Here is a 26,608-nt window from a genome sequence, read left to right as displayed (position 1 = left end):
ACAACTTGGGTTAAAAATATTGTATTCCTCTTATTAGTGAATATGTGTCAGTCAAGGAGTGCAATATGGTTCTGGGTGGCACAACAGAAGCCCTAAAAATCAGTCAATTCTGAAGCACTCGTTAAATGTCTTTCTACAATGTGCCAGAAATTTTGCTAAATCCATTAGTATCAAGCATTTATAAAATGCTTATTATGTACCATGTACCACTCTGGGCACTAGGAATAGAAAGAAAGGTCAAAAAAAATGTTCTCTACCTTCAAGGAGCATACACTGTGATGGAGGAGACAGTATCTAACTTGTAGAGTTATATAAAAGAAATATACAGAATAAAGCATATACAGATGAGGTCATCTGAAAGACGTTCTGACACTGGGGATTAGGAAAGGCTCCTTGTTGTAGGTGAGATTTAAGCTGAATCTTAGAACCAAGTGCTGGAAATACAAAAAGCAAAGTTGGGGGTACAAGGGCAAAGGTGAATCAATCCTTGCCTTAAAGAGATTCTCTTTGGTAATTGCTATTCATTTGTCTTTCACCAGCACGAGGTAGTACCTTAATAAAGGAGCTCTTCTTCAGCTATTAAAGCTTTCTGGTTCAATAGACTTTAAAGCTTGTGTAGGCAGCTATCAATCTTTCAGGACATAAAATGTGACTCCCCCCTGGAGTGAGAAATATGCTACCACAATGACCACGAAGTGGACAATCTCAGAAGAGACGACTGGCAGTTTCGATATTCCTGTGGAACTGTCAGGGACAGATAGCTGGCCAGCGCAGCAAAGGTCACTAAGCTACAAAACCTTGAGCAATGATCACTGGATGTATTGGATCCTAGGATCCAGTATTTAGAGTTTGAAGCAATCTTAGAGGACATGGAGATCAGCCTCATTGTTCTACAGATGAGATTGGCTAATTAGTCTCCCTATCACCCAAGTAGCAATGGCAGAACAAAGATTTGAACCCAGGTCCTCAAACTCCTAGCAGGAGTCTTCCTGTTCTACCACACTGCCTCCTAGCAAACCTAGAGGAAGGAGAGGAGCAATTTTTTTATTTTCTGGAAGATCAAATGCAGGACATTTCTATTCTAGTTCTGGCTACTAATGGTGGCTTTTATATAACAAAGGATAATCATAGCAGACACTCAGAAACTCAGGCTAGTCCATACTCTACCAAATTAAATTAGTATTTTTTTCTAAAACATGAGGGTATAGTCCCAAAATATTCAAACTTCTTTCAGTGGGAGGCAGAGTCCTGGCAATGAATGCTGGACTCAATCCCTTTTGGATTTAGGTGAACATCTTCAGAATGATGTCTCAACATTATTGAGTGACCTTCATACATCAAAAATACACAAAAGCTATTGGAAAGATTTAAAAAATGTTCTTAAAAGAGAATTAAACTCTTAAATTTCTCTCTTAACATGATTTCAGTTTGGAGAGAACATCCTCCCCAGCCACAAGTCATATATAACCTGTTTATAACCTGGTAGCTAAGGCTCAGAGAATACAGCAAATCTTCACATTTATCACTATCAGAGTGCAGGCTGTGCATCACAATAACCCTCTGTGGCTGCCGATCGTGATTCATCAGAGAGGTAGCGTCTCCTGGTACAGATGAATCAAATTGATATGGCCAATACCCAAGTAACCATTCATCCAACCAATAACTCAAATAATTAAGAAGCACTTATTAAGCACCTACTATGTGTCAAAGTCTATGCTAGATTCTGGAACTACAAAGATGGAAATGAAACAATCCTTGCCCTAATAGAGCTCCCACGTTAATTAAGCATTAAATACTTCCTTCCTTTTTGCTTATTTAGAGAAATTATCCAAAATTTGTTAAAGAACCACAGTTATCAGAAGCCATCAAGTCTCTATTATCACACCTGGGTCATTCTGCCAGAGAAACGAGAACATGGAACCCACAGAAGCTAGACAACATCCATGGACTTCTACTGACTGCTTTAGAAGTTAAAACATATATTTCTAATTTAGGTTTCTAAATATATGTGAAATATCTAGTTATTTCTTCTTTGCTGTTCTCCCTCCCTCCAGTAACAAACCAGAAATATATGATTCATCTTAAGAGATCTAATAATGATAATAATAAAAATCCAATCTTGCAAAGAAGATAAATTATAGGGTGAGTAGTTGAATCACATAGGAAGATTTCAATTTCCAAATGGGTTTCCCAAAATGTTCCTTCAAATGATTTCCCTTGTAAACTTCCACGTTTACTTTTATCATTAATCAAAGATGGCCAGACAGAGGCAGGTGAAGAGTTAAATGGAGTAGCTTCAAACTAAAATGCTCAATTGAATTCAACAAACATTTAATAATTGACTACTGTATACCAGGCACTATTCGGCAATGCAGATAGAGACACAAAAATGAAAATTACTGTAAGAAATCAATAGCAGGATCTTTACCATTAGAATAGAAAACAAGAGGGAATATTACTGACAAAAGTTTCAGCTTTTAAAGACACGACTATTACACAAAGCACCTGCACAATTGACACTTTTCAGGAGCACCATGATAAAATGGTGTTTTCATTCAATACAAGATAATATAGAAGGAACTTGAGCTCTTTCTATTTTTAACTAAGAGAGAGTTTATACACATTAAATACATATGTGTGTGCTGAGATGTCTCATGAGCACACAGGAACACAAGTACACATTATGAGTGGGCCATCCTACTTAGAAGATGTACACTGTGAAACCAAACTATTCCTGCTACTTTTAGCTTGTTATTTTCCTGGTTTGGCAGTGAGAAATCAAGGATTGGCTAATAATGATTGAGGCTGAACAAGAGTCCCAATGGCATTTTAACAATAGAAATTGACTCAAAGAACCTTGTAGAATGGGGGAAGCTGAAATTAAAAGCTTTTAAGTTAAAGCTAACTGCACTGGGGAGGGGAGGAGTGATGAGTAGAATTTTGATAGTGCTAGAAGGCTCATTTTGTTTGTTTATTTGTTTGTTTGTTTAGCTTAATTTTTTTTGGTAGGCTTGCTATTCCCATTTTGTTGCAAGGCTGCATTGTAATTAGTCTGGTTCTGCTGCTAAAACAAGCTTTCTGATACCTGTATTCATTTGTCCTCAGCTGGTGAATGAACAGCAAGAAAGCAGACCCCTTCTAAGCCCTTCCATCGATGATTTTCTCTGTGAGACCAAAGCGGAAGCCATAGCCAGGCCAGTAACATCAAATACAGCAGGTAATTCATTTTCTTGATCTCATTAGAACTCAAATAGAATTAATCTGGGCAATCGTGAAATTCTGATTTTTTTTTCCATAGTACACTTACATATTTACTTCCAAAAAGGGAGAAGATCCTTTCCAACCAAACAAAGCTTTATAATACCATATGTGCTGTTAGATATAAATCCACAAAGCAGTTTTCATGTTGCAACAATTTGTAATCTATGTACCAGTTTAATGAAAGGAGAAGGAGGGGCAGCTAGATGTCACAGTGGATAGAGCGCTGACCTTGGAGTCATAGGAAAGAGTCAACATGGTTGAATTTTTTTTTCTCTTCACACATCCATAATCTATATTTATGTCTATATCTCATACAGGGTGAGAAATAATGTGGCGTAGTCTTGAAGGAAGACCCAGCTTCAAAGTCCTTCCTCTGACACACACTAGCAAGTAATTTAACTTCTCAGTACCTCCAGAAGCTCTTTAAGATAATCCATTTGGAGGAGTTGCCATAAATCAGCAAATGAAGTTTCTATACTGTGAATTCCTGTTCTGATAAAATCACAAGATTGGGGGAAGAGGGGAAGTGGAGAGGAGGGATGTAAGAGATACCTTTTGAAAGATCTCTCCACAACAAAAAGATTGCTCAGGTTACTATGATGGTAAATTTGTCTCCAGCCATGTTTTATTAAAAAATTCACATAGAATAAAATAATATGGATGGTTCTTTTAAAACAGATCATTTAAATGAATTTGATGTGATGATGAAAAGCTTATTTAATTTCTTATGCGTAAATCTGGTACTTGCCATGCATGCAGACACACATACACAAATCCCACATCCACAAATTTTGACAAGTCCCCTAGAAATAAACAAACTTGATTTTAATTTAAGCAATAATTATAGTCGTATAACTTTATCACCAATAGATAAAATTACTTACATGTTTTATCAAGGAAAGGAGAAAAATTCATAAAACTAGAAGGACATTCTTGAGAAATAATAAGAAAAAATGTTTTGAATAAAAACACAAATGTGATTTTGGTTGTGCAAGAGTTTATTAAATTTGCCCCAACCCTCTAAATTGCTTATTACATTGTCAGTAAGAAAGTAGTCATGGCTTCTTGAAGGCCCTAAAGCAGGAAGAAAGTTGGAGAGAGGGCAAGTTCTTCTCTGGCCTGGATCTCAGAACCTTCTGCTCCTTCCAACCCCTGCTTATATTACAGAGAATTCCAGAGCTATAAGTGGCAATTTTGAACCTAGGAAGAACAGAGAGGGGAAAAGCATATACAATCAGTGTTTTCAAATCAATTTCTACAGTCAAAACAGTGTCCTCATGCCCATGAGCAGAAAAACAAAGGAACACCACCAGTCTGAGTAAGGATGGAACAGAGTAGGGCTAATCCAGAGAAGAATTCTTTTGAGACAAGTACTCCAGGAAATGGAAGTGAATTGTCTGTTAGCTTTCTATTTTTACCAACACTTCTTGGAAACTAGATGTTGAGAGGCAATATGGCTTAATGGATAGAGAGCTGGCCTCAGAACTGTGCATTTTAATCCTGCCTCTGAAATATATCATGTGACCATACACTTAATTTCTCCATGGACTGGGATATCTTCTAAGACTACATAAATTAAAGGACTGTTGTATTTAAGTTTCTCTACATCAATGAAATAACAAACCTAAACCCAAAAGAAAAAAAAAAACACATATGGTTGCTAGGTTTTTGGTGATAGACCATAAGAGCCTTAGGTACCTTCAAAAATTTAGCACTAAAGGCTAAGTCCTATCACTCCACCCTGGTTACACCTCTGTCCAACTCACTCTGAAAAGATATCTTTGGGAAAAGCATAAAGTTTGCTGTAACAACTTTTGAGAAAGGGGTTTTGCTATTTTTCTAAATAATCTCTTCAAAAAATAGAGAGAGCCAAAAGAGTTTGATTAAAACAAAGAAAACATATCATTTCCTGAGCACAATCAATACAGTAGAAAATACACTTCACAGGAGTCTCTATTTAAGTGAGGAGGGTTGGGGATCTCTGTCTTTAGTGTGCTCAGCTTTATCTCTTGAACACATCTTATTTATGAGCTCTTCAAAGTAAAAAGCCTCATGTTTGCAATTTAGAGGGCAAATATTTTACTTCAAATGTAACCTCTCAAGACAGATTAATTTCTCAAGAGTCCAAAAAAATCCCTAACAATAATTAATGTTATTTTGGAACATAACAAGATTAAAATAACATAAAAGACACTCATAAATTTATAAAGATAAATCAAAATAGTGACTCCTTTACTAATTTTCATGTTTTAAAAGAGTTGTTTTCTTGCTTGGAAGAAATGCTAAGTTTTTATTGTTTTCCACATTGTTTTCAATTGATCTTAGCCTTTTCTGTATCTCAACAGTGAGGGAAATTGCATGTCATCCAGAAGTGGGCTAATTTAATTTGGCCAAATGAAATTAAAGTCAAGTTTATTATTAAGGAAATACATAGTATTTAAGGTTTCACTCATATATTACAAGATTGAAGCAGAGCTTCCTAAAGGATTCTATTTCATCATTTTAGTGGCCATGCTTTGGGATACAGGAAATCTCAAGGTATTGGGATACTTTGCCTGTAAGTTTCTTTCAGCTCAAAAGTTTGAGAACACCCCTAGACACACTCAGAACATTCTAGGTCCTTGAGAGAGCCTCAAAGTGTCTCTTTCCTCCTTTCAAATGCCAGCTTAAATATTTTCCTCTGCATGAGGTTTTCCTTGATTCCTTCCATGGTTAGTGCCCTCTATCCCAAACTATCTTGGATTTAAATTTTTGTTGCTATTGTCAAACCTTTTAAGTTATGTCTGAGTCTTCATGACCCCGTTTAGGGCTTTCTTGGCAAAGCTACTGGAATGGTTTGTCATTTCCTTCTCCAGCTCATTTTACAGATGAGCTCTTTTGGATACTTGATCATCAGACAAATTGGAACTAGGGAGTTTCATTTTAAGAGCAACAAAAAGCTCTTCTGCATTATCAAATCATTAAGTTTTTTTGGAAACAAGACTTGAGTCAATTAAGCACAGCAAGGAATGGGCAAAGATTCGAGGTAGAAGGTAGAACCCTGGGAAAGGGCAATCATGGCACAATACCCACAAAGTACTATGGATCTTAGTGTCAGTAAGTTCATTCCACAGCTAGGAAACCAGAAAAGCACAAAGCTTCAACTTATATAGAAAAAGGGAATAAGTAATAAAAATAAATAATGCCTTGCCTCATAATCAAATCAGTTTCTTAAAAACACTGTATCCTTGTTTTCTGGACAGCTCTCATCTAACCAAGTTAGGCTATATAGTCCTTACCTCATAGAACTAGAACTGAAAGGAGTTTCAGAGGAGAATCTTCATGTCCCATTTTCCATCTCTGCATTTATATAAGTTGTCCCCCGGCCTGAAATAATCATGTTTTACAACCCAGATTCTTAAACTGTGGTTCATATCTCTATATGGAGTCTCTTAACTGAATCCTGGGGCCGGGGGGGAGGAGGGCGTCAGGAAATTATGATTTATTATCATTAAATGTTTGATTTGTATACCTATTTTATACCTATCTACTTCAGGGTCACAAAATTTCTTGAGTGAAAAGGGGTCACAAATGGAAAATTTGGACTTCTTAAAGAAGTCCTATTTTAAAGGGTGTTTTTTTTTCTTTTCAATTGGGAGACACGTGGGAAAAGGTGAATATAATTGTTTAACTGAAAAGAAATCAGGAAAATGTTTTTTAAAACATTTTTAATCACTAATCCATATGAGTTTATTTTCACTGACATCAGACATATTAGTAATTCCTTGTGATTGACTATTGTCCATCAGTCAGATTTGAGGAGGCCAAAGACATTTATATTTCATCTAAAATAAAAGTCTTGAATTAATTTAACCCTGAAGTTTCTCCCTTGGTAGAGTGCTTTAATTATTTGCAAAGCACTTTACATGAACATTTTAATCCTTGTAAAACCCCGGAGGGAGAGATAAGTACTACTATTATTCCCATTTTGCAGATGAGAAAACTGAGGGTGAAGGAAAATAAGTGATTTGCCCAGTCAGATGACTGAGGCAGGATTTAGCTCCAAGTCCAGCTCTTTATCTACTGTATTATTGAGTGCCTCATTGAAACTTTTGATCCTTAAGTAAAATTATAAAAATTTAAATTAATAAGCAGTTACTAAATGTATATGTGTATATATATGCACACAGTTATATAGTTATTATATATGATATTGTCATTTCTACTATATTAATACTATATAATTGTTATCTAACTATATAGAGAATAATCATAAAGAGAATAAAAACTAAGTTGTTAAATAGAGTGCTAGCCTGGAGGCAGGGAAACTTATCATCCTAAATTCAAATCCAGCCTCAGATACTTACTAGCTATATGACCTTGGACAAATCACTTACCTCCATTTGCCTCAGTTTCCTCATCTAGGAAATAATCTGGAGAAGGTAATAGCAAACCATCATTTTAAAGCTCTGTCTGCATATGGCATTGGTAAGAAACTTTTCAAGCTTCCTTTCTTTACCAATGTTGCACAGCTACTCTCTGTATCCAAGAAATACAGACAAACACATTTATGTTCATTCAAATATAAACAAATTTTGATGCCAGTGAGGAATTGAAGCAACATGGAATAGTGAATAAGGCATGGATTTGGAGGAGGAAGTTCCCGGTTCAAATCCTACCTTCAACCCTTACTTGTTTGGTAAGTCACTTAAGAAGTCTGTGTCTTAGTTTTCTCACCTGTAAAATGAGAGAGTTGGACTCCATGGTCTCTGAAGTCCCAAAACAGTCCATAGACTCAATTATATACCTAAAGAGAAAAGGTTAAGAAAATGCTTTAGGGTTTTTGGCATCATCAGCCTAGTTGTTTCTTCCTTCTTGGAGAGTGGAAGAAATTTCTATTTTTCTTTAAATCCCCAATGTTTAGCACATTTCCATTGTAGAGTAAATACTTAATAAATGCTTGTTAACTGATTAATGATAAATGTAATAAAAGGATTTCTTTTTTAATACTAATAATCCCTTTTTGTTTTTCAAAATCACCTCACAAAACCTTATATTCCAAATTTTTCTCCCTCTCTCTCCTCTTGTCCCCTTCCTTAGACTCAAAAAATACTATATAGATTAAATATGTGGAATTCTTCTAAACATATTTCCATTTTTGGCTTGCTGCATGAGAAAAATCAGAGAAAGGGGGAAAAAACATAAGAAAGAAAAAAAAGAGCAAACAAACAATAATAACGATAACAAAGGTGAAAATATTATGCTTTAATCCACATTCAGTCTCCATAGTTTTCTCTCTGGATGCAGATGACATTTTCCATCCCAAGTCTATTAGAATTGCCTTGTTGTGGTTGTCACCACATTGTTGAGAAGAGCCACATCCATCAGGGTTGTTGATGTGTATAATCTCTTGGTTCTACTCACTTCCCTTAGCATCTTAAAAGAACTTCACATCACAATTTTGGTGTCTCTGATAGAGAACGAGGCTAGGTCAGGAAACATCTTAGAAACCATCTTCTCTGACAAGGCAAAGAGTCTTTGATATACTGATGGAGTAGTCAGGTTCATATTTTAAGTCCTAACCAAAGGGACCTAGTCACAGGAAAGTAACTTGAACATAATTTCTCCTGCTTCAAAAGAATGAGTCTAGCCTGCGCTGCTTTAGAAATCAGAATCATCAGGGGAACTGGTCTACTTCAACATTCTGACTTAATCACTGAACCTCCTCTCCCCCTTCATAAGCTGGTAACAAACAAGGCTTTGGGTTTCCCATTTGCTTGGAAGAGAACAATGGGGAAAGGTGGTAAAACCTGCAAGGAGTGTGATGTGCTGGTGAGAGGAGGAATGGATTTTTTAATAAATTCTCTTTTTGGATTTACATAACTCTTGTTTTCTTTTTCCTCCTTCTTTTTATTGTTTTAAGCTACCTGAATGGTAGGAACTGAACTATGAAATTAATTTAATATTCCCAAATTATTATTCTATGACACATATTCTTCCTGTGCTCAAGTAAGGTATTTTAATATAATTTGCCATTAAGGGATGCCAGGGGTCAGTGACTAATTCCCAACTGTTTTTAAAATTAGAAAGAAAAAAAGAGAGAACATTTCATATTGGTGTTCTATAGCTTTTGATCTAAAATGAAACAGTTTGAGTCTATGGAAACTGAGTGGTTTCCCCCACTTACCAAAGCTCTCAAGCAGAAAAGAGACCTCAGACGGTGAGTTCATGTTTTTCATTTTATAAATGGAGGAAACAGAGGCCCAGGGACATTAAAGAATCTTAGAATCTGAGATTTGCAGGAGAGCTCAGAACCATCTAGTCCAATATATATATGAAAAAAATTCCCACTCCAAATGACCTATCCAATGTCACACAGCTATTAAGCATCAAAGGTAAGATTTGAATCTAGGTCTTCTGACTCCAGGACTGGTGATCTTTCCACTGGACCATAATGTTCCCATTCTTAGACCTAGAAATTCTACCAGTATGCTAAGTATCCTCAGAATCCATCTTCGAGCTTCATCAATTCTAAATAGTATGAAATGTGTACATGTATATACACATATATGGTAGCACAGTGGATACAGAACTATGCTTGGAATCAGGAAGATAAGTCTTGCATGAGTTCAAATGTGACCTCAGATAGGTCACGTGCCCTTGGGCGAGTCACTTAACCCTGTTTGCCTCAATTATCTCATCTGTAAAATGAGCTGGAAAATGAAATAGCAAACCACTTTAGTATCTTTGTCAAGAAAACCTTAAGTGGGATCATGGGGGGTTGAAAAGCTGAAAAACATCTTAACAACAAAAGATATACATGTATACACATACTACAGGAACTTATGTATATACATATATATGTGTTATACATATGACATATATGTGTGACATACTTGTATACATGTATACTGGATATTTATGTATATATATTGGATAATATTGTGTGTGTATAATATTATCCAATAATATTTTGTATGTGTGTGTATGTATATATATATATATATATATATATATATATATATATATATATATTCCACTATAATTAGCCAATTCTTTTCTTCCTCTGCTCAAGTATTTCCTCATTGCTCATTTCTCACAGGGCTTTCACAGTGGATTTTTTAAAAACCATCTCCTCCATAAATGTTGAACTTGAACAAGATAAATTGGTACACCCCTAATCTATCTTATCCTATCCTAAGCACTCTATCTCCAAACACTGAGCATTTTCACATATTGTTCCCCTGTTTCTAGAATCCCCTCCCTCCTAAGCTTAACCTCCAATTTCCCTGGCTTTCTTTTAAATCTCAGTTAAAGTCCTACCTTCCACAAGAAATTTTGTCCTATCCCCTTTAATCTCAGTCACTTTCCTCTGTGTTACCCCAATTTATGTTGTAGATAGCTTGTTTGTACATAGTTGCTTACATGTTTTCTCCTGCATTGAGAGTAGAACAATACAAACTGTTTTTTGCCTTTCTTTGTATCCTCAGCACTTAGCACAGTGCCTGATACTTACTAGATGCTTAAAAATGCTAGTTAACTGACTGACTATCCTCACTACCAGTTATGTCTTCCTTTCTGAAACTTCTATCCCCTATTCCTAGCTATGGCCCCCTAAAAACAAATAGAAGAAGCCTCATCCTTCCTCCAAAAGATTTGGACATGAGCTTTGCAACTTGCCTGAGCCTTTTTTACTTCAGGTTACATAATTCCATTTCCTTCTGTCAGTCATCAATGGCATGGTCTCCAGTACCTTCACTTTCTGATCCCCCTCCTCTGTATGTCACAAAATGAAGTGACCAACACTAAAGACAATACACCTAGCTGTAGTATGAACAGGGCTTGACCAGGATCAGTAAAATCCTGCGTTTATACATGTTAGACTTGTTCCACAAGAGGGTGTATTGTCAATGTCATGAGTTCAATTTGACTGAAAGCGTTCTCATAAATGTGTACCATTGATCCCAAGGTTACAGGGAGTGTGACTGGATTGACAAAAATCCACCACTAGAAAATGCCATTTCCCTCATCTTCTAGTATAGAAACCCATTAAAAAAAACAATAACTAAGCTAATCTGCCAAAATATAACCTTGATACATCAATACTGACTCTCAGGAATCACTGCTTCCCTTTCTAAGTGCTCACAAACCACCTCTTCAATAGGAAAGTCCAGTATTTAGATAGGAATCAAAAGCAAGATCACTGATCTTCATTTTGAAGATGCCCTGAAAACTAAGATGCCATATGTCCTTCCTGAATTCTGTGGCACCTTTCCCATTAAGCCATGCTTTTTCTAAACTCTAAAATTTTCTTGGATAGAGAAAACTATTCAGAAAATTTACCAAAAGGACAACAGTCAAATATTTATTGGTACTAGAAAATACAAATAGCTTTCAAACAAGTCAAGTTGTACAGAAATGGCACGGGCTGCCTGATGTAGTAATTCAATTCAGTTGTTGAAATCAATTATTAAACTCTTCTGTACAAATGCTGAATGACATTCAAAGATTATAGTATCCTATTCTAGAGCTGGAAAGGAGCTCACAGGTTGATAAATCCAAATCCCTCTTTATGCAAATAAGGAAACTAATACAATTATGTCTCTGTCTTCAAGGGGCTTATGATCTAATAATATTTAATTAGGACAACTAATTAATAAATTATATGTTATAAATATATTATTAAAATCTTAATTATTTTATAATGTAATATTTTATTTCTAATATATTTGTATAATTTGTATAAAATATAATTATATATTATAGGATATACATTTTATTAAATATAAATATTGTGAATAAATAATTAATGTATAAATTGAAACTTCAATTATGATTAATAACATAATCTAATACATTCTAGAAGTATGTACATAGCAGATGAAAGGCAACTCTCAAGAAAATTCAAATAGGATCACAGATCTAACATTGGAAAGGTTCTCTGAAGTCATCTAACCCAATTCCTTCATTTTTAGATGATGAAATTGGGAATCAGAAGGGCTAAGTGATTTGGTTACACGGATAGTAAGTAATAAAGCAGACGATTTGAATCCAGCCCCTTCTGACACTAAGTTCTGGGATCTTTCCACTATGTGAAACTGCCTCTGGATTGCAGAGGGAATTCCTGTATTAAATAGGAAATGTGAGAAGGTCCCTTTCAACTTTTAACTGGATTCTATGATGGTGAATGGTACGCAAGCTCAATATTGTACTGCATATTATTTCTTAGGTGAAGAGTTGAAGAAGACATTATTCTTAGATAATTAAATTCTATGGGACTCATAACTAAATCTTTACTATATCTCTTTGAGAACATAACTCTCAGTGAGAGATAAGAAAAATGCATTCTAAAATAGTTCTCTCTAAAATAACAGAGTGTGATGATAATGACGCAGAAAAGTACCTATAATTCAGGTTGGAGTTTGTTACTTTTTCATTTCTTCTGGAACTTCAGAAATAGTAAGGTCACATCTGGTTTTGTCATATCAAACACTAGAGTACTTCTCAAGTGATAGTTCTATGATTCCTAAATCATTTGGGGTACAATAGAAGACTTGGGGGGAATCTTTTGGACTGGACCTATGAATTCATCAGTGTAAGGAACCACAAGTACAGAAACTCTATTCGCCATTTTAATCCAGTCTCTACTCTTCAACTTCATCTTAAAGGGTTACTGAGGTAGGTATATCACTCAGCCACACAGCCAAGAGGTGTCAAAGATGAATTAGGTCCAGTTTTTCCTATTTCAGAAGTATTCACTCTATTCAGTTCACTTGTATTTGGTATCCATCTAGTCAGAGATTCCATCCTTATAAATGTATATTAATCTGAGGCAGCTAGGTGATGCAGTGGATAGAGCCCCAGCCCTGAAGTCAGGAGGACCTGAGTTCAAATCTGGTCTCAGACACTTAACACTTCCTAGTTGTATGACCTTGGGCAATTCACAACCCCAATTGCCTCAGCTAAATAAATAGATAGATAAATGTATACTAAATCATTAAATATATGATTATTTAATTTAATGGGGTCTAATATATATTACAGATTCAAAGTCAATAATGGTTGACCAACAGAAACGTTTGTGAAAAAAGAAAATATCGTGGTGATTTCAATAGCAATAAGTAGAACACATTATCAATAAGTAGAGTCTAATAACAATAAATTGGTTTAACTTAACATCTAATGTCTCTGACAGTATTATCAACAGGTTTGGATCTCTTGGACTTGAGTGACCCTGTGTCACAAACCCAAAACAAAACAAAGAAGCTGGAGGCTACGCCAAAGAGCTCAAGCCACAAGAAGAAGGCTGATGGTTCCGACCTTATCAGCACAGATGCTGAGCAGAGAGGCCAGCCTCTGAGAATCCCAGAGACCTCCTCATTAGATTTAGGTAAGGTTAATAACATCCGTGTGCTACAGAGGCATCTGGGGCTCTAGCTGTGGATTTGGCTGCCACCATCTTCAGTCGTACTGTTCAACAGACCATGTTTGCTTCACTTGATTCACACGGCCCCCAGAATGGTGCACCCTGCAGATGGGCCCTCCTAGTCAGCACTAAGGAGGATAACAGCTCCCCAGCCATATGCGCCTCACATGGCTTAACTTTGCAGGAGTGCCAATGCAACAAGGGAGAAGCTACATAAATAATCTAAAAACATGAGCCAAGGTAAGCAGAGTGAGCCAGCTGTGTACGCTGAGCTGATTTCACTCATCCTTCATAATGTGGCTTGAGAGACAGACATGTTAGTGACGGACAACCTCGTCCACAGATCCAAAAAACCATCTGAATATAGGTGGAGTTATAAATGAAGACGTCATGGGCGGTAGCAATCACTGTAAATTAGAGCTCTTGAAGATCTGTATATTCAGTATCTGTCTTGAACCTCATAATAACCCTGTGAGGCAGGTATGTCGGGTGCTATTACTTCCACTGAATAAATGAGAAGACAAAAGCTTAGATCAAAGGTGCATCTACTCCCATCTCATCCCTTTTCCAGGTGAGAGAAGTTGAGGTCACACAAGAAGTAAGAGGTAGAAGAAACACTTGAATCTAGGTTTTGACTATGTAGTAGTCTTTCTAATGTATTATTGAAAAGTATTAGTGTATATTATGTAGTATTCTTTCCAATTCACCATTCTCCTTTCAAAGGATCATCACATCATTGATTGAGGCTGGAAGAGACATTCATGGTCATATAATCCCCACCTAAACAGTAAAATATAAGTTCCTTGAAGGCAAACACTATTTTCTTTTTCTCCAGTGCCTAGCACAGATCCTGCTACATGGTAGGCACTTAATAAAAGGTCCCACATTCATTGATTTGTGTCTCCAGTGCCTAGCACAATGTTTGGCACATAGTGACTATTTAATAAATGCCAGTTGAATGGATTAATTAATTGATTGATTAATCAATCAACAAACCATTTTACAGATGGGGAAACTGAAGTTGAGAGGGAAATGGATTGCCCATAGCCATGATGTTCCTTCTTTTACATATAAGGAAATTGAGACCCAGGAAGTTTGAGGCAAGTTATCCTCAAGATCATACAGAGTCCAAGAGGCAAGACCATTGGCTCTAGAATCAGTATTCCTTTCTTTATATTGTATTACTGGACTTGATGATTGCTCAGGTTCCCTTGATCTGAGAGGGCCAAGAAGTATCAGAAGTGGGATCTGACCTCAAAACTCTCCTCATAAGCAGTTACATTGCTACTAAACATTGCTCTTGCTGTCTTCCTCCTTTCTCTAAAGTAGAAACATTGATGGTTCTGGTTTTCATTGGTCATGGAAGCCTCCATGTCCCTCTAGTTCTGTGCTGCAACAGGGGAATTCTGAAGTTGGTTTACCTAGGGAATAGGTTTTTTGTCTCCATAGTCCCCAGCTGAAAATTTTTCTATGTAAAGAAAGGGGGAAAAACTATAAAAGTCATTCCCTGAAATAGAAGGATTATTTGGATTGTTAGGGGAGAAGAGAGAGATATAAAACAACTAATAAAAGATCTATGGGTAGTTTCAAATAATGAAAAAGGCAATATTACCTAATGGGTATAGCCCTGACCTTGCCATCTAGAGGAGCTTAGTTCATGACCTGCATATTAATTGTGTAGCCCTGGATAATTCACCTAAGCTCTCTGAGTCTCAGTTTCTACATCTGTAAAGCAGGCATAGTAATAGTCAATGAACACTTTTAAAGCACTTGTTATGCGCCAAGGCATTGTGCTAAGTGATGAAGATACAAAGAAAAAAAGGAAATACTTCCTCTCTTCAAATAGCTTACATTCTGATAACACCTTCCTTATAGGATAGTAGTGAAATCACTAATTTCTTTATGTTTTGTGACCTTTAAAGTATATAAATCATGCATATTGTCATATATTTATGGAGAGAGAGAGAGAGAGAGAGAGAGAGAGAGAGAGAGAGAGAGAGAGAGAAGAGAGAGAGGGAGAAGGGATAGAGAGAGGAGAAGAGAGAAGAAAAAAGAAGAGAGAGGGAGGGAGGGAGAAAAGGAGAAAGACACACAGAGAGACAGAGAAGAGGGGAGGAATTGAGAGAGAGAGAGAGAGAGAGAGAGAGAGAGAGAGAGAAAGAGAGAGAGAGAGAGAGGAGAGGAGAAGGAGGAAGATGGGAAGAGAGGGATGGAGGGAGAGACAGAGACAGAGAATCTCGGATATTATTAGTAGACTAAGCATTGCACTGGACTATGAGGGGGAAGGAGAACTGGAAGCAAAACATTGTTGCTTTGGAATAAGGAAGGATAGAGATAGAGATGCATCAGGGAAATGGGGAGAGTCTCACCAGGCTCTCCTCACTCCTTCCTCCTCACCTCTCTACCCTCAGACACAAACTTTGTTTGAGAATTTACCTGCCACCAACCTGGGGTCTCAGAAAACCAGAGGATTATGGAACTATCTCTTGGCCTCTTTCAGATCTGAGATTGTGTGCTCAGAGTAAAGTCTACAGAAGGGTTGTGTTTGCTTGTGTTTTTCCCTGAAGAGCACAATGTTAGATCGATGCAAAGAGTTGGAACTTTCCAAATGTATTAAGTCAGATATGTACCAAAGGTCTTGTGGCAGGAAGGATGAAGCTAGGACAAAAGCATCTGAGTTTGACTGAAAGCAGGCTGCATACAGCCTTCTGTCCTCACTTCTTCTTTCAATCCTCCTTCTTTGGAAGAAAGTCGAGTCTATAATACATGACCACTTTATTACCTCCATTCTCATAACTGTCTCCTGTCTTGGTTTATTCTAAATGAACCAAAAACACCTCCCAGACCCCTGGGGCTTCTTAGTAAATAGCCTCTGACATTTTCTCCATCAGAAAATATTAGAAGTAGAGGGGCCTGAACAACCATCAAGTCTGGCAGTATAATATAGGGAAAGGAATACTGATTCTAGAGCCAATGGTCTTGGGTTCAAATCTTGCCTCTCTATAATCTTGGGGGTAACTTACCTCAAACTTCCTGGGCCAGAGTTTCCTAATTATGTAAAAGAAGATTAGACTAACAGACTACAGAGTTCCTACTCTCAATTTATGATCTTTTGGAAAATTCTATCCACATCCAGAGAAGTAACTAAGGGAGTCCAAATGCAAATTCAAGCATGCTTTGGATCATTTTATTTTTTCTTTTTTGTTCTGTTCCTTCTTTAACCATGTGACTAATGTAGAAATAAATATATTTTACATGATTGCCCATATATAACATATATCAAATTACTTGCCCTCTTAGAGAGAGTGGAAGGGGAGACAGGGGAGGAGAAAATTTGAAACTCAAAGGTTCATTAAAAAAATGAACATAAAATTGTCTTTATATGCTATTGGAACAAAATATAGTGCTATTTTAAAAATAAACATAATATTGAAAAAATCCATGATCATTATATTTTACAAATAAGAAACTAGCAACCCAGAGAGGAGTTTTGCCCTAGTTCACCCAAGTCCTTAGTAACATAATTAGGACTCAGAACTGAGAAGTTTGCTAAAACTTTTCTTTATCCTAAAGAATTAGGCCACAGATAAATTTGCTAAGACTTCTTAGCTTTCTTGGTTCTCTATTCAGCCTCCCTCATGCTTTTGCAAATCCCTTCATACTTGGAGATAATAAAATGGCAAGTCTTAATTCCCCTTGCATCAATTTATTCAGGCAGAATTTCCTCCAGTGGAGGGACTGGCCACCAAAGACAACCCCAAAGATCTATTCCTCATTTCAGCCAGAGAGCCAGCAGCTGGGAGAAGAAAAAACTAAGAGTCTCAAGTTGTTTTTTGGCCTCATAACAATACTCTTGGAAAACAACAGCTCACCTTGCTGATTATAATCATGACACTAATATGATTTCTTAGTTGTAATTAAGCAAGAAAGCAATGAAGACACAGCTGCATAAAAGATAGCATTACAAATAAACCACTAGTTGTAATCAAACTACTTCTTTAGTGGTATGCTTCAAAGAGATATACCATTTTTTACAAAGGGATTTCTTAACTTGGGGTCCATGTTCCCTCAAGGGATCAAAGCATAGATTTCAGGGATCGATGACCTTGGATAGGAAAAAAAAAATTCATCTTCGTTTTCACTTATGGTGAGCTGAAATTTAGCATGTCCTTCCAATATGAATGTAGGCAACAAACCATAGTAGTACTGGGCTTCACCAAACTGTCAGATGGATTCATGATGCATGTACACAAGATTAAGAACTCCTGTCCTTCTTTCCATTTCTCTGAATGCCAGGCTCTTTGAGTTGAACAGTAACTTCAGCAGCCATCTAGTCCAACCATACCCCCCAAAGTTCCTTATAACATCACAGCATGTGCCCATTGAACCTCTTCTTGAAGAGGTTCCAACAAGAACTTCTAACAAAGGGGTATCTCCCAGTTCTATCTCATTGTCTTTGAGAACAGTATTAGCTTTTTGGATAATTGTCTTTATAACAAACCTAAAACTGACATTCTGAAATTCCCATATTTTACTCCTGAGTCTGATTTCTGGGACCAAGCAAAAGAATCCTAATTTCTACTGGAAGACTGCTTTCCAATGCTTGAAGGAAACCCTCCTGCTATCCATCAATTTCCTTGCAGGGTCTACCTGTCTTGCAATTTAAGAACTCAAAGCACAGTATCAAAGTCATATATCATAAATTGACTAAGAGATATACTCTGGCTTGTGGTAGAGGAGAGAGTGTGATGGAAAGAGATCTTTTGGACTTTCATTGAACAATCAAGAAAGTCATTTCTGTTTTCTAAGTCACATCCATGTTCCAGCAGTTACCTAGTAAAGTGAGCAGTTTCTCAGAGCCTCCATATATCACATCTTTAGAAAGAAAGAAATTGATCCTATTAATTAATAAATAATAAATTAAGCCTGTTATCTTTGGGGAATAAATGTTCCTTGGAAAGGGATATAATAGTTTGAAAATAATCTCTTAATGAAAGAGAGTAGTCTCTGTCAAATAGCTCTAGAGAGCTGTTGTTGACTGTTCTATTTTTAAAATGAAGTTTAGTCCTTCATTTATATAATAGCTTGTTTCCCTCACCCTTTAAGTTTTGCCAAGCAATTGGTAAATATTACCTCATTTGACCTTTACTTTTCTGAAGTTGTTATTATATAAAACCCCATGTTACAGAGGAAAAAAACTGATGCTCAGAGAGGTTGAGTGGATTGCCCAGCATCACAAAGCCAGCATCCTAGGCAACATTTGAACTCATGATTTTCTTCAAGCTTCATGTTCTATCCATTAATGTATGGATATAAAGTATTTATAAAACCTTAATAATATTTTATAAATGTTAGCCACTATTAACATTACCCTTGTAATTCTTTAAATGCATTCAGGAGGGGAAAGGAAAAGGAGAAGGTTTGTTATTCTTTTTCTCAGTTCAATTATTTAAATGATCTCTTTTCCCTCTGTAGACATTCAAACACAACTGGATAAATGGGATGAAGTTAAGTTTCATGGAGACAGAAATAGCAAGAGCCATGCTATGGCCGAGAGGAAGTCAACATCATCCAGGACTGGATCAAAAGAACTTTTATGGTAATATCAGAATTTGTCATTTAGTTCCTTAAACATGTATCTGCTAAGGGCCTATCATGTAAGTGGCAGTGGCAAACACCTGATCACAATTCTAAGTCATCCTCCCCCCAAAAAAATCAGAAAAAGGATCTATCCAAATTTTTGGCGCCATCTATGTGTTCATTTATAGGTAAATGAATGAAATACTGACTAGATCAGCCAGGTGCACCCAGATAGTTCTGTTTCATATAACTGATCTAAGATTGTTTAGAAAAAGTTTTTCTTTTGAAATTAAATTCTACACTGGTCATCTTCATGTATATTAAATTATAAATTGGGACTATTTAGTGGGTGAACATGATGATGTGTTGTTAAAGACTGAATATCAGCAACATTTTTCAAGCTTTTCAAAGCACAAAATGTTCTTGTCTTCAGTTACGCCTATGCATCTCCACTCAAAATGACATTTCAGTGTTATACAGGGATAAAAAAATAACACTTGTGACATTGGGTGAGAAGTGTCCTAAGAAAAGCAATATTTGTTTAATAAGCCAGCATGGCTTCTGTATGGATACTGTCAGGGCTGTTGTTTATTTTTTGTACACGATTGGACAGGACCCTGGATCGATATAAGAAAGTGATTCTTCGCATTGCAGTCACTTAAATACTAACCAGAGCCAAGTGGACAAGATGGATAGCTATCTTCTTCATCAAAACACCATTGAGAGTTAGCATTTAACCCCAATAGCATTTGGGCCCAAATTAACTAGGATTCTTGGTTGGTCATCTGTAGGAGAACTGTATTTTATGTTTCTCAAACTACATAAATTGATTAAACTCTTCCTTTGTAGGTCTTCAGAGAGTAGATCTCAGCCAGAATTGACTAGCGGGAAAAGTGCCCTCAATTCTGAGTCAGCTCCAGATTTAGACTTAGTGCCTCCAGCACAGGTAATAAAACCAATTTTCCATCTCTTCCAAACATGATCCTCGTTCAACTTTTTAAAATGTGTCCTTTTTAAATAGGGAGTAATTGTTGATGGAATCTATCTGGATTATATTGAGAGGATTTGGAATATGTTCTGTACATTGTATTCCATTGCATTCTCAGTCTTCTCATCCTCTGTGCCTTAAATAACCAACTTTATATTTGGCTGAATAATGTGCTAATGAAATTCACTGTGTACCTCACACTTTTTTCCCCTTGTTCCACCATTTACTGTTCTGTGATTTTGTGATATAGAATCTGTTCTACTCTAACATTCCCACTATTTATGTAACAAAACACAAGAAAGAGGAAATTGCATTTGGCGTGTTCATTCACATTTTGACTCTGGCACAAAGTACTATAAGTCAGTGTGCTCATTAGCTGGCAGGCAGGTGTGGAAAGAAAGTAGGAAAGACAAGTTGCTTCAGCATTTCAGTGGTGACTGGACTATCCCTACACGTTTGAAATGAAAGGTGGTCTGAAGGCAGATGATGCAGCTGAGATGGTCAATTCATTTTGCTATTCAGGTTTGAATGTAAGCTCCCTGAAGGCAGTCACTATTAGGTTACATAAGGATACAAGTCTAGAACTAAAGGCAAAAAGACCTGAGTTCAAATCCTGTCTCAGATACATTAACTATGAAACCCTGGGTAAGTCACTTAAACCTCCGTTTCCTCAACTATAAAATGAGGACAATAATATTACCTATACATGTTGTGAGGATCAAATGAGAACTTGATAAAATGCTTTAACACAATGCCTATCACATATAATCACATAAAATGCTCATTTTTTCCTTCCTTCTTTCTTTCCTTTATCCTTTCCTTCCGTCGGGAACGCTTTTATATTTGAATTTTCATTTAAATCGAATCATTGTTCCATAGATCTATAACAAGCAGTATTGGAGATACAAAAGTATGAATATGTCTCTCCTTTATTAACACAGATAATTGATTTATTGAATTCTTAAAAGATATATATGATATATATATATATATATGTTTCCTCTACATGAAGCATGCATATTTAACTCTAGTAAAATATATGATACATATCTCATATATAGTATACGATATTGTTGGTGCTGAATAATTTTCAGTCAAGTCTGAAAACCATGATCCCATTTGAGATTTTTGGCAAAGATACTGTAGGGACTTGCCATTTCCTTCTCTAGTTCATTTTATAGATGTGGGAAGTGAAGTGAACAGGATTAACAACTTGCCCAGGATCACACAGCTAGTAAATGTTTGAAGCCAGATTTGTACTCAGGAAGCTGAGTCTCCCTCTCTAGGCCCAGCACTCTATCTACTGTGCTACCTAGTATCACTGTTTAGGAGATACATATAGTAAGTAGAGTTAAATAATTAAATGTAACTATGTTAATTTTTTAAATAACAAATAATAATGTGTCCCATTCTACTTTTTCCTCTCTGAGTAAATTTCACAAATTCCATTGATGGCTTGTTTTATGAATTTTCTCAAGGGAGAATCATCATTTATTGCTCTCATGCATTTGGAATGAACACAGAGTCATATATAGTCTAAATACAATTTATGTTATATCATTATATAAGAAATATATACTTCCTTTGATAAAATGGTATTTAAATCATGTCTATTCGTTTATTCTATCTTCTCAAATGATGATAGATGATAGATAATCCAGTGCATGAAATATTGAGGGGATAGTGTTTCTCTCACCTCACGCCACCCTACAAAATTCTATCGATACTCTAGAGTCCATTTCAAATGCCTCTTCCTCCAGGAAGTCTTTTAAATTATCTAGTTCCTGTAGTTTGAGAATGTCTTAGGCCTGTGATTTCCTTGGTGGATAGAACCTCCAGATCAATTTCCACTCAACAACTTGTAGACTTAGAAGGTTGTTTCAGGCACTGAGAGCTTGAGTGAATTGGAGCCACCATATGTAAAAGACTTGAACCCAAGTGTTCTTGACCCCAAGGCCAACTCTCTATCCACTATGACATACATCCTCTAAGACATTAGAAATGTTCTAGAATTGTGATCAAGCCAGTTGGATTTCAAGAGTTTATTTGGAAGTCAATTGTTTTGGATTCATAATATCTTTTGCCATAGAAGAATTGTTTCTTTAATGATGATGCTTTAAAAAATAACTTTTAATTAGAGGAAAATACAGATATACATGGAAAGTTTTATGGAGATTCCAAAAGGGACTAAGGGTCTGTCGAGGGTGTTAAACTTTGAAAGAACTGGTTTTTGTCTCATTTCACTTGAAAACTTATTGCTTTCCTTATCTTTGAATTTTTTTTTAAGAAATAACTTACTGTCCTCTACTTTATGTGAATCAGCCGCAATTTGAGTTTCTTTTTTGGGCTTACAAATGAAATGGAGAGGATTGAATATTTTCCTGCTCAAATGTTAAGGAAGGAAGGGGGTTAAATGAAATATGCCTGTCCAAGAGAGATTGGCTGAGAAGTAGGAGCCAGTCAAAGATCAAAGTCACTAAGGATCTGTGCCCTGTGAAAGATCAAGTAAAACCCCAGCATGACATGGGACACCTGATCGTCACAAGGTGTGCCCTTCCCTATCTATGGATCTGGATATCACCAGACTAAGAAACAAAGCCATTTCCACATCTCCTAGAATGTGCTTGATGCAACTCATTGAAATGAAATGCTTAGTTAGGAAGGACTGCAAGTTCAATCTTCAGGAAACCTTATATTAAGCACCTACTATGTGCCCAGCCCTCTAGTTGAAACTAGAGATACAAAGACAAAAAAGAAATAACTCCTACCTTCAAGGAAGTTACATTCTAACAGGGAAGCTGATATGAACATAGTTGGACAACATACAAAGTAACTTTGAGGCAAAAAGTGGGGCAGTGGCAACAAAATCACCTTGGCTATAGGATAAAAAAAACTTCCTGCAGAAGGTAATGATTAAGCTAAAAAGAAGCCTACTGTTCTAAGAGACAGAAGTCAGGATGGAGAACATTGCATCGTTAAGAGACAGCAAGTACATAAAAAAATTATTTGTATGTGATTTTTATGGTATAGAATCTTTATTTTTAGGGAGATTCCTAAAATTTCATTGCCATTATCCCAAAATATGTTATTTCTTAGTTTTTCTTTCTTTTTTTGCTGAGGCAATTGGGGTTAAGTGACTTGCCCAAGGCCACACAGCTAGAAAGTGTTAAGTGTCTGAGGTCACATTTCAAGACAGGTCCTCCTGATTCCAGGGCTGGTGCTCTATTCATGGCACCAACCAGCTGCCCCTATTTCTTAGTTTTTCTCTCCTAATCTGATGCTTTTCTTCTATACCTTCTTTCACTGATTTAGAACCCTTTTACAGGGACTATATAATAATAAAAGTGTTATTTTTTTATTCAGACTTGGGAATTCATCTGAGTAGAAAGCTTCCAAAAAAAACCCTCTCTCAAATAAGCAATTCTTCTGAAATATAGAATTTTAGAACATTGCTTAGAGATCTTAAGGTTAAGTGATTTGCCCAGAGTGGCACGGTTAGTATGTCAGAGGCAGGATTTGATTTTTATTATTGTTTGTCCTTTGTTCCTGAGAAGATCTGTAACATCAGGGAGGTGATACTATGACATGAAAGTGAGTTGAATTTAAGTGAAGGTGAGCTGCCCAAAGTTACCAGCCTCACTTTCTCCTCCAGAGCCATCTAGGTCCAGTAAGATATATTTCAGGGTGACTGGAGATGAGCGGGAGACCTTGGTCTTTTTAAGTTAATCTATATCTCAAAATCCCCATGCTATAAGTGCAGAACCTAAAATAGCATTATTCACTAATAAACTGGGCTGGGATTGGAGCTCCATTACAGACAAGCCTGTCACCCATGACTTCTCAGAGTATTGAGCCACAGAAATTTAAAGCCATCATTGTTATAGATGTCACCATCCCAAACATTTGTCACTTCCAAACTATGTGAAACAAAATATAGATACTTAGAAGAAATCAAAACTGCGTGAGAAAAGGAAAAAGAACAAGTCATGGCTATAGTGCTGCTGCAAAGAACTGGACTTCCTTTGGCTCAATTTAGTCACACAACTTGAGAGGTAGATGCTATTATTATCCTCATTTTTCAGATGAGGAAATGGAGGCTAAGAATTTTAAGTGGTTTTTCCCAAAGTCACACAGCTAGTAAACATTGACAATAATATTTTGAAACCCAGACTTTCTGGCTCCAGGTCCATCACTCTATTTATCCTCTCCTTGTGGTTTTCATCTCACTCAAAGAGTGAGTCAGTCATAAAACTAAGATCTGAATCCAGCTCCTCTAACTCCAGATCATAGATCAAATGAGCTGCATCTTTAAAGTGTTACAATTATTATTATATACTTGTCAGTTTAGAACTGGAAGATCATCAAGAGCTAACCCTAAAACAATCATTTCATTTTACAAATGAGAAAACCAGAGATGAGCAACTTACCTAAAGCCATATAGTCATAAATTTAGGGCTATAAGAGGTCTCAAAGGCCATCTACTGTAACACTTTGAGTTTGCATTTGAGGAAACTGAGGCACAGTGAAGATAACCAGTTTGTCTGAAACCAAAGAATTAGCAATTGGTAGAAACAGATTTGACCTTATGTCAACTGACCCCTAAGCAAGCCCTGTTTCTCCTATACTACCCTTTGTCTTCTCACTAAATCACAGAGGCCCCAGAAAATAGGGAAATGTCAAAAGATGGTACAAGTAATTAGAAATCTCTGTTCTATTACCAAATAGTCAATCAACAAGCATGTACTATATACCAGGTACTGTGCTAAACACCGGGGATACAAAGAATGGCAAAAACACAAGCCTTTCTCTCAAGGAGCTCAGATTCTACCAATGCCCCCACCCCAGGCTCCCCAACAGGAAAACACTAGGTAAACCCCATTTGAAGCCCTTTCTTGGAACCATGAATATAGATTCTTTAAGATTCCAAGGCATGTAATTTTTATGCATAATGAATGTACCATGAAAAACATCTTTTCTTCCCATGTGCTCTTGCTAAATATATCCTCCTTTGAAATGACAACTTTTCCTAAAGCCAAAATGAGATGTTTCTTCATAGGTACCTTGGAGATTTGCACTCTGCAGAAGTAGGTGTTGCCTGTTATATAAACCTGGATCCTTGGGACAATTTAATGCAGCAACAAAATGTTTGTTTGAGCAGCACAGGAGGCTTGGTGGGAGGCAGGACATTATATGACTCCCTGTGGGGGAGGAGGATTAGCTGGGGTCATCAGTTGCCATAGAAACGCAACATTCCCCTGCCTTATTAATACACCACTGATTCTCCTGCTGACTGCCTCGATACTTGCTTACCCCATCTCTAGTCTACCTGGTACAGGTATGATACAGGAACATGAGATATGTGTTCCTGATGACATGGGCAGAGTTCATATTTTTATAAGCTGAAATGTATACTAAAGACAATCCTTCACTGCTTAAGCAAACATAGAGCTGTTAGGTGGTGCAGTGAATAGAACACCAGGCCCGAAGTCAGAAAGACTCAGTTTGTAAGTTCAAATCTGGTCTCAGACACTTCCTAGCTATATGGTCCTAGGCAAGTCACTTGACCCTTAATTCTCCATCTATTAAATGAGCTAGAGAAGGAAATGGTAAATCATTCTAGCATCTCCACCAAGAAAATCCCAAAATGGGATCCGACAAAGAGTCAGACAAAACTGAAATGACTAAATAATGACAACAATGAAGTGATTGCCATTTCTTGCCAAGAAAACTCCAAAATGGGGTCGTGAAGAGTCAGACATGACTAAAAAATGACTGAACAACAAAAATAGGGAACATATGCTCATGGAGGGAAGAGCTTATTTTATTTTTGTCTTTGTAACTGAAACACAGGGCTTGCCACCTGACAAATATTTGTCGAATGGATAAATTAATGAATTTCTGTATTGAAAGGCACTTCAGAGGCCACCATTCTCCAGAAGTGGTAATCCAAGCCTTTATTAGGAGAGCATCCACTATCCCCCAAGGCAGCTCCTTCTAATCTGGGAAAGAGAAAGAGAGAGACAGACAGATAGACAGTACAAGAGACAGAGACATAAGGAGGGAAAGACAGAGAGAAAGATACAGAGACACAGAGAGAAAATAAAGAAAGAGATAATAGAAGCAAGATAAAGAAAGAGTAGTAAATACATAAAGAAAGAAAAAGCAAAAGAGGGCAAGCTATAGATTTAACATTCATTAAGTACTTTTTGTATGCTAGGCACTAGGGAGCAAATCAAGAAATCAAGGAATTTCATTACAATTCTAATGGAAGGAGCACAACATACATACATATAAAGGGGTGTTGAAAGGAAGGGAAAAAACTAAAATGGGAGTGGGGAAAAGTAAAGCAACTGCTGAGGAAGTAAAGAGATGAT

The 26,608-nt window shown here is 36.6% G+C and overlaps 1 protein-coding gene across 11 annotated transcripts in view; it reads left to right on the top strand.

Moving 5' to 3' along the window:
* The window catches only part of PEX5L (peroxisomal biogenesis factor 5 like), a 262,094-nt gene that overhangs the window by 164,087 nt on the left and 71,399 nt on the right, over positions 1-26,608 (top strand). For all 11 annotated transcript variants that reach the window (XM_031957717.1, XM_031957715.1, XM_031957712.1 and 8 more), the window contains 4 exons: positions 3,106-3,217; positions 13,436-13,630; positions 19,142-19,265; positions 20,096-20,192. In XM_031957717.1, the coding sequence (XP_031813577.1) occupies positions 3,106-3,217; positions 13,436-13,630; positions 19,142-19,265; positions 20,096-20,192 (528 nt within the window). The remainder of the gene's footprint in view (positions 1-3,105; positions 3,218-13,435; positions 13,631-19,141; positions 19,266-20,095; positions 20,193-26,608) is intronic.

The sequence above is a fragment of the Sarcophilus harrisii genome, chromosome 3, assembly GCF_902635505.1.
Source record: "Sarcophilus harrisii chromosome 3, mSarHar1.11, whole genome shotgun sequence".
Classification (NCBI taxonomy): Eukaryota; Metazoa; Chordata; class Mammalia; order Dasyuromorphia; family Dasyuridae; genus Sarcophilus; species Sarcophilus harrisii.
Note: the sequence above shows the minus strand (reverse complement) of the source record. Positions and strands in the feature narration are given on the sequence as shown.